The 8,887-nt window shown below is 37.9% G+C and overlaps 1 protein-coding gene across 2 annotated transcripts in view; it reads left to right on the top strand.

Moving 5' to 3' along the window:
• The window catches only part of ACTR10 (actin related protein 10), a 31,250-nt gene that overhangs the window by 13,773 nt on the left and 8,590 nt on the right, over nt 1-8,887 (top strand). For both annotated transcript variants that reach the window (XM_017531053.2, XM_017531054.2), the window contains exons 7-10: nt 382-461; nt 4,630-4,665; nt 7,843-7,922; nt 8,000-8,073. In XM_017531053.2, coding sequence (XP_017386542.1) covers nt 382-461; nt 4,630-4,665; nt 7,843-7,922; nt 8,000-8,073 — 270 coding nt within the window. The remainder of the gene's footprint in view (nt 1-381; nt 462-4,629; nt 4,666-7,842; nt 7,923-7,999; nt 8,074-8,887) is intronic.

The raw sequence follows: 8,887 nt of genomic DNA, 5'->3' as shown, positions 1-8,887 counted from the left end.
GGGTTTCACCATGTTGGCCAGGCTTTTCTCTAGCCCCTGACTTCAGGTGATCGGCTCACCTCAGCTTCCCAGAGTGCTAGGATTATAGGCATGAGCCACCGTGCCCAGTGGGAAGACCATTTTTATTTAAATCATAATAATTGGGCCGGGTGTGGTGGTAGGCACCTGTAATCCCAGCTACTCGGGAGGCTGAGGCAGGAGAATCGCTTGAATCCAGGAGGTGGAGGTTGCAGTGAACTGAGATTGCGCCATTGCACTCCAGCCTGGGCGACAGAGTAAGACTCTGTCTCAAAATAATAATAATAATGATAATAAATCTATTCTGAATAAGAATATCAGTTACAATGTTTTAATTCCAGTAACTTTTTGTTTTAATTTCAGAGAGTTGGAAACTCAACTGTTAGAACAATGTACTGTTGACACAAGTGCTGCTAAAGAACAGAGCCTTCCCTCAGTGATGGGTAAATTCATTTTAAGTTGTTTAGGAGTGGTTTACACTCTCTTTTTATTTCTTCAACTTATATTTTAGTCTTTGCCCCATTGCACGGTTATTCTCTTTTCTCCCCATGCCACTCTCATGGCACTACTTCAACTATAAGCTCACCATTGAACTTTTAATCACCAAATTCAACAGCTTGATTTTAGTCAGCTTTTCTAGAACCTTTGACATTGTGGATCATCATGTACTTTTGATATGCTTTATTCTCCTTGGCTTTCAGGATTCTTTTCCTTAGTAGTGATCTGTTATTTCTCCAAATATTCCTCTGGCTTCCTTTGCTCTTGCTTGCTCTACTGATACTCCACTAGGGACCTAGTGTTGGTTCCTTCTTTTTCTCTACTGACTTTTTAAATGTGATCTCATCCACTCCCATGACTTCTACATCTGCATGCTGTTGATTCTCAAATGTGTCACTGGCCCTGACCCTCCTTCTGAACTTGATATTCATATTCCCAACTGATTATTAGAGATTATGCATGTCTCTAGGCACCCCAAACTTAAGATTTCCAAAAGTGAACACCTTATGTCTTTCCTCAAATACATTTCAATGATAAGATAAAGATAATAACATCTTCCTTGTCTCCCATTTTACAAAACTGGGAGTTGTCATAGCCTTTCAATTCTTCCTCAGAAATCTCTTTCAGATCTTTTTTCTCTCTCTCTTTTTTTTTTTAACCTTCTACATCGCTGAACACCTGAGAGCAAAGACATTGTTTTAATCTAGGCCCTCATTTCTTGCTTGGATTATTACAGAAATCTACTCTCTGGATGCATTCAGTCTGTTTCACACTGTTGCCAGGAATAACTTTGCACAAAATATTTTTATTTTTTTGAGACAGGGTCTCACTCTGTTGCCCAGACTGGAAGGCAGTGGTGTGATCTTGGCTCACTAGTCTTCACCTCCTGGGCTCAAGCCATCCTCCAAACTCAGCCTCCTCAGTAGCTGGGACTACAGGCATGAGTCGCCACACCCAGCTAATGTTTTCTTTTTTGGTATTTTTTGTAGAATGGGATTTCGCCGTGTCACCCAGGCTGGTCTCAAACTCCTGAGCTCAAGCAGTCTACCAGCCCCGCCTCCCAAAATGCTGGGATTATAGCCTGAGCCACCCTGGCTGGCCAGTTTTTCACAAAATAAATATAACTACATTGCTCTTTTGCTTGAGAATTTTTGTAAGCTCCTACAAGTTAAAATCCAAGTTAACTATTTGATATAAATGTTTCTTCAAAATCTGACTTTGCTTTACCTCTTATCCTTGGATCACTAAACTTTATCCATTGCTCCTTATTAAAGCTACAGTAAATTTCTTATAGTTGTCAATCGACTGTGAGTCCTAGCACAGCTCTTTGCCTTAATTTATCCTATTTATTTCCCTGGGATGTTTTTCTTTGCCTAGTTGGGTTTTTGATCCCTCTGGATGACTCAGCTGGAATGTCATCTAAGGATGAAGCCTTCCTCATCTTCCCTAAGCAGAATAAATTGTTCCTCTCTGTTAAGCCCTTGGCAGTAATTTATCCTAGCACATATGACACATTCTTATTTGCCTGTTAATTTGCCTGTTTCCCCAGGAGACTTTGAGGATCCCTGTCTTATTTATTTTTCAATCTGTAGCACCTAGTATAGTGCTGAGGCATTGAATATATGTTGGAAAGGCAGGTTTTTAGGACACTTAGACTTGCTTATGTTTTCCTGTTGTTCCTTATTGGTAGGTAAGATAATAGCATTTTTCATTCTGTAGATCCAATTATAGCTCTCAAGTTCCAGATTACATTGTTATGTGTTAGCATATTCTGGTGACAGGTAATTTATAAAAGGTCTTCAAATATAATAAATTCAGTATAGCATCCTAAGATGTTCTTTGTAAAGGCCTTTAAACCCAATATACTTCCATAAAATTATAAACAGCACATTCTTGGATATTCTTTTTCTAGCCAACCTTCTTGGACTGATTCTGAGTTTTCCCTTTAATACACCTCACAATCTGAGTCTGTGAAAGCCATGCAGTCCTATAAAATTGTGGAATCAAATCATATCAATATTTGCTGAAGCAATAGGATCAGAAATGTAAACACAGCCAGGCGTGGTGGCACACACCTGCAGTCCCAGCACTCTGGGAGGCCAAGGCAGGTGGCTCACGAGGTTAGGAGATTGAGACCATCCTGGCCTACATGGTAAAACTCCATCTCTACCAAAAATACAAAAATTAGCCAGGCATGGTGGCGTGTGCCTGTAATCCCAACCACTTGGGAAGCTGAGGCAGGAGAATTGCTTGAGCCCACGAGGTGGAGGTTGCAGTGAGCCAAGATCAAGCCATTACACTCCAGCCTGGGCGACAGAGGGAGACTCCATCTTAAAAAAAAAAAAAAATGCAAACACATTTAAAATGTCTCTTTTCCTTCCAGGTTCTTAACAAAGATTACATGCAAGTCTAAGATATACTTGAGTATCCTAAGTGAATTTTGAATGAGTCTCTTTCATTTATTATTTAGAACTTAGTTTAAAAAAGAATTGGCCAGGCTCGGTGGTTCATGCCTGTAATCCTAGCACTTTGGGATGCCGAGGTTGGTGGATCACCAGAGGTCAGGAGTTTGAGACTAGCTTGGCCAATGTGGTGAAACCCTGTCTCTACTAAAAATGCCAGAAATTAGTTGGACAGCGTGGTGGTGGGCGCCTGTAATCCCAGTTACTCGGGAGGCTGAGGTAGGAGAATTGCTAGAACCCAGGAGACAGAGGTTGCAGTGAGGTGAGATCATGCCACTGCACTCCAGCCTGGGTGACAGAGCAAGACTTCATCTTAAAAAAAAAAAAAAAAAGTAACTCAAAAAGGCTAAGCTAGGTACACTGATTGGAAAAATGTACAGTTTATATACTAACATGTTATGTTTCTTACTCTTCTAACTGAAATTTAAATGATTTTTTAGACCCAGAGTAAGTGAGTGCCTCTTGTTTCTATTCTAGTTTTTTGTTTTGTTTTATTTTTGAGATGGAGTCTTACTCTGTCTCCCAGGCTGGAGTCCTGTGGCATGATCTTGGCTCACCTCCACCTCCTGGGTTCAAGCAATTCTTCTGCCTCAGCCTCCTAAGTAGCTGGGATTACAGGTGCACACCACCATGCCTGGCTAATTTCGTATTTTTAGTAGAGACGGGGTTTCTCCATGTTGGTCAGGCTGGTCTCGAACTCCTGATCTCAGGTGATCTGCCTACCTCAGCCTCCCAAGGTGCTGGGATTACAGGCGTGAGCCACAGCACCCGGCCCCAAGGTTAAAAATTCTTAGTTTAGAGGCTGGGCGCAGTGGCTAACATCTGTAATCCCAGCACTTTGGGAGGCTGAGGTGGGTGGATCATGAGGTTGGGAGTTCAAGACCAGCCTGGCCAACATAGTGAAACGCTGTCTAGTAAAAATTAGCCGGGTGTGGTGGCAGGTGCCTGTAATCCCACCTACTCCAGAAGCTAAGGCAGGAGAATCACTTGAACCCGGGAGGTGGAGGTTGCAGTGAGCCAAGATCGCATCACTGCACTCCAGCCAGGGCAACAGGGCAAGACTCTGTCTCAAAAAAAAAAACAAAAATTCTTGGTTTAGAAGACTTTAGATTAGAAAATTTTGTTTCTGAGACAGATTTTTGGCAACAAAATTATATAACAATGGTAACATATCCAAACATTCACTTTCCAAGGGCTCCCTATATTGCATGGAGATAGATACACTTGGTATCCTTACGAGAACTTTGAGTGAGCCTCTTTCATTTAGTATTTAGAACATAATTCAAAAAAGAATGAATAGGTACTTTCTTACTCATTTTTTAAATGTCACCTTTACCTTGAAGAACAAAATTAAAAGACTGGTTTTTTTTAAATATGTATTTGGTTAGCACATTACTGACAACTATTTATTATCACAGGAAAGATAAACTTGAAACTTCGTTTTTTGCTTCAGTTTCCATGCTTTGTCTTGGCTTTGAATGATGATATTTCTTCCCTTAAAGCAAACTTAATTTTTTTGTTAGACTTTGAGAAAACATAGTAGTTGTGTTTTTAAATTTTTTTCTGAATTGAAAAATAGAAATGTGAAGGCAATTTAATAGACTGTTTTTAATTGTTAATAAAGTTTTATAATTCCGAATATTTATTTTAGGTTCAGTTCCAGAAGGTATCTTAGAGGACATTAAAGGTAAACTAAGTTCTCATTTTTGTTCTTTTCATCCTTAAGTGTTATTTTGGAGGGCATATGCTTCTAAACATTTACAAAGATAGAAAATATATTCGTAATATAATATCCTAAAAGTATTTAATATTTAGGCTCTGGGATACTCTAAGTAAAAATTTCGATTTCTTTTTTCACACTTAGGGAAGCTGTGGCTTAGTCATGATGTGTTCCTGAAGCAGCTTCTCAATTGTATACAGAGTATACAGGGTTACCGGGGAACTAGTAGTTTGCACAGTGTGAAAGAACAGTTAAATTGCTTAAGAAAGCCACTGGTTTGATATAGTATAGTCTTTAAATATTTTTATTAAAAAATTCCGGAATTGTGACCAAAGTACAATTGGATTCACCTAAGTGAGATTTATTGCTTCTACTTTGCTAGAGTGAATTTTTATGATAATGTTCAAATTGGTTTTCTGGTATTTTTATTCACGAAAAGAAAATACATTTAAAATATAATCTTCAATACTTGGCATTGTCATTAATGTTAACAATTTAGGATGTTTAATAGATAGACAGTAATGGATTTTAGAGTTAAATGAGACCTGGAGATAATCTAATACAGTTGGGGCTCTGAAATGTTAAATTATTTGTTCAGTGTCACACAGTAGGTAGGGTTGGAGCTAGGACTACAAATAGATCTTGCTTTCCATTATATTACCTTATATCTTTTATGTGTTTTAATTACCTAAAATCTTTCCAATTGTTATAAAATTTCAAGCATTTGTAATGCTTAATACAGTAGCTCAAATAATACAGAAATATCTCAGGTAAAATGGTTTTCTTTCCATTTCTATCCTCCATCATATAACAATTGTTGACCATGTGGAGTGTTAACTTTTCATATGACCTCTAACCTGTGAAAATATGTTTAACTCTTCCATTAGGGAGACATCACATCAGATTGGCAAAAATTTGAAAGATACCTGGTATTAGTGAGATTGTAGGAAAATGAATGTTTATTGCTATTAGTAAGCATTGCCAACTAACCTTTTTGGAAAGCAATCTGGCATATTTATTAAAATTTAAAGGGTGCATCCCATCTAAAAAGGGAATATTGCATGAAGATTGGTAACTTCATTATGAGGAATGTCATGTAGCTGTTGAAGAGCTAGAGTATTGATTTGGAAGACAGTCTGTAATGTTAAGGAAGAAAGCATATTGCTGAAGATATATACAGTGGAAACCCTTTCTGATAAAAAACAAATACGGAGGCTGGGTGTGGTGGCTTGCCCCTGTAATCCTGGCATTTTGGAAGGCCAAAGTAGGTGAATCACTTGAGCCCAGGAGTACAAGACCAGCCTGGACAACGTGGCAAAACCCTGTCTCTACAAAAAATACAAAAATTAGCCAGATGTGGTGGTAATATAGTCCCAACTGTTTAAAGGGGTTGAGGTGGGAGGATCACTTGAGCCCGGGTTCTCCCAGTGGAAGCCTCATTGAGCTGAGATCAGACCACTGCACTCTAGCCTGGGTGACAAAACAAGACTGTGTCTCAAAAGAAAACAAAAACGAAAACTATTATGAAGCATACACACTTTGATTGTATTGTGTCATCTTGAACCCCGGAGGCAGAGGTTGCAGTAAACCAAGATCTCGCCATTGCACTCCAGCCTGGGTGACAGAGCGAGACTCTGTAAATAAATAAATAAATCTACAAAAAATTAGCCAGGCATGGTGGTGCACCACCTGTAGTCCCAACTACTTGGGAGGCTGAAGTAGGAGAATCACTTGAATCTGGGAGGTGGAGGTTACAAGGTTGCGCCACTGCACTCCATCCTGTGTGAGGGAGTCTTGACTCCATCTCAAATTTAAAAAAAAAAAAGATCTCAAGGCTAGGTATTTGCTTAAATAGTCACAAGAACTTGAATAAAATATAAAATATATAAGTATCTTTAGCACCTAGCCCAGTCTAGCATAGTAACATTATGAATTCTCAACACGTGTTTTGAATTAGTGAATGAAATTCACTACGTAATATATTTTGAAAAGAATTATATATAATAGATGTATATCATATATCTGTGCATTATATCATATTATACATATTTCTTTTCATAATATATATAGCTAACATGCTTTACAAGTAATACAACCAAGTTGTCAGATTTCTTGCATTTAACATCAACTTTGTCTCTACTTTGAAAAAAGTATTTATTCCTTAACTATCTCAAAATACTTTTAAGCAACTTATAAAAGGTACTCTGCAACAAAAGAATTTTTTAAAGCTTTCAAAATGCAAAAAATAAAGTGATATAGTAGAAAGAAACTAGTAGTGTTGGGGTATGCTAACAAGAAACAATCATGACAAAAAGCCCAAAACTAAGGAGTGTCACATTGCAACTAAGAGCAAAATTTGGCATTGTACCAGCCAGGTGCGGTAGCTCACGCATGTAATCCCAGCGCTTTCGGAAGCCAAGATAGGTGGATCACTTGAGGTCACAAGTTCAAGACCAACCCAGCCAACATGGCAAAACCCCATCTCTACTAAAAATACAAAAATTAGCCAGGTATGGTGGCAAACGCCTGTAATCCCAGCCACTTGGGTGGCTGAGGTACGAGAATCGCATGAACCCGGGAAGCAGAAGTTGCAGTGAGCTGAGATTGTGCCACTACACATCAGCCTGGGTGACAGAGTAAGACTCTGTCAAAAAAAAAAAAAAAAAAAAAATGGCATTGTGTTCTGACCAACCAAGATTTTTATTAATTTTATTTCTCTTTTTTCCAATTTATTTTTGGTTACATCTTTAAAAAGAATCAGAGAGATGAGGAGAAAGAAAATCTGGTTAAAGAAATATGCTATTCAGTAAGAATAGCTACATTTTTATGATGCTAACATTAATTTTTATTGTAGTTCTCCTTATACAAGAAATATAAAACAATTTCCTCATAGTTTTTTTTTTAAATGAGGTTTTATACAAGATGAATGTACGACATGTCTTATGATACCTCAGTCAATGAAAACTTTCTTTTTATGAATAAATTATTGTTAGCTAGCTAAAGATGGGAATAGAGTTTATAAAATCCAAAGGAATAGATGATTAGCATGTTTACTTCAATAGAGTTGTTTTAACTGGGTTGTACGTTCACTCTGTTTAATTATAATCAACTAGCCATAACAAGGTCTCCTTTTCTTCTTTTAAGTGCGTACTTGCTTTGTAAGTGATCTGAAGCGAGGACTAAAAATCCAAGCAGCTAAATTTAATATTGATGGGAATAATGAGGTAAGTTAAAAAATAATGCAACTTTTTGCAAAGGTTACAACATGTGTGGACTTACATTTATGATATTTATATTTCAGCGTCCCTCACCACCCCCAAATATTGACTATCCATTAGATGGAGAGAAGATTTTACATGTCCTTGGATCAATCAGGTTAGATCTTAATTTTTATGGACAAAGTAGTAAACTAAAATAAACCTTTGGCTTTTAAAGATATTTGTATGAGCCTTTATTTCACCATTGCTAATCTGACAGTTAAGTTTTGTTAAGCCTCATTATTCATAATTCATTTTATTCAGCTTTTTTTTTTGAGACAAGGTCTTACTCTGTTGCCCAGGCTGGAGTGCAGTGGCACCATCTCGGGTCACTGTAATCTCCGTCTCCTGGGTTGAAGCAATTTTCCTGCCTCAGCCTCCCAAGTAGCTGGGATTACTGGTGCCTGCCACCACAGCTGGCGAATTTTTGTATTTTTTTAGTAGAGGCGGGGTTTCACCATGTTGGCCAAGCTGGTCTCAAACTCCTGACCTTGGGTGATCTGCCTGCCTTGGCCTCCAAAAGTGTTGAGATGAGCCACTGTACCCTGCCTATTCAGCTTTTTAAATTTTTTTTTTTTAATTCTCTCCTATTTATCAGTGTAATTGAGAATTATTTCAGCTAATGAAACTAAACATTCTTTGAAGTGGAGCAGGAAGTATGATACTTTAAAAGAGGGATTAGCAAAATATTTCAGTAAAGGACCAGATAGTAAATAGCTCAGGCTTTATGGTTTCATATGATCTCTGTTGCAACCACTCAGCTCTACAGTTGGAATACAAAATTAGCCATAGATAATATGTAAATGAGTGAGCATGACTGTGTTCCAGTAAAACTTTATTTGCAAAAACAGGTGGTGGCTGGATATTATTCTCAGGCCATGGTTTGCTGACTCCTGCTTTAAAACTTTTTCTTTTCTTTTTTTTTTTTTTTT

Source organism: Cebus imitator, unplaced genomic scaffold (assembly GCF_001604975.1).
Source record: "Cebus imitator isolate Cc_AM_T3 unplaced genomic scaffold, Cebus_imitator-1.0 Scaffold70, whole genome shotgun sequence".
NCBI lineage: Eukaryota > Metazoa > Chordata > Mammalia > Primates > Cebidae > Cebus > Cebus imitator.
Note: the sequence above shows the minus strand (reverse complement) of the source record. Positions and strands in the feature narration are given on the sequence as shown.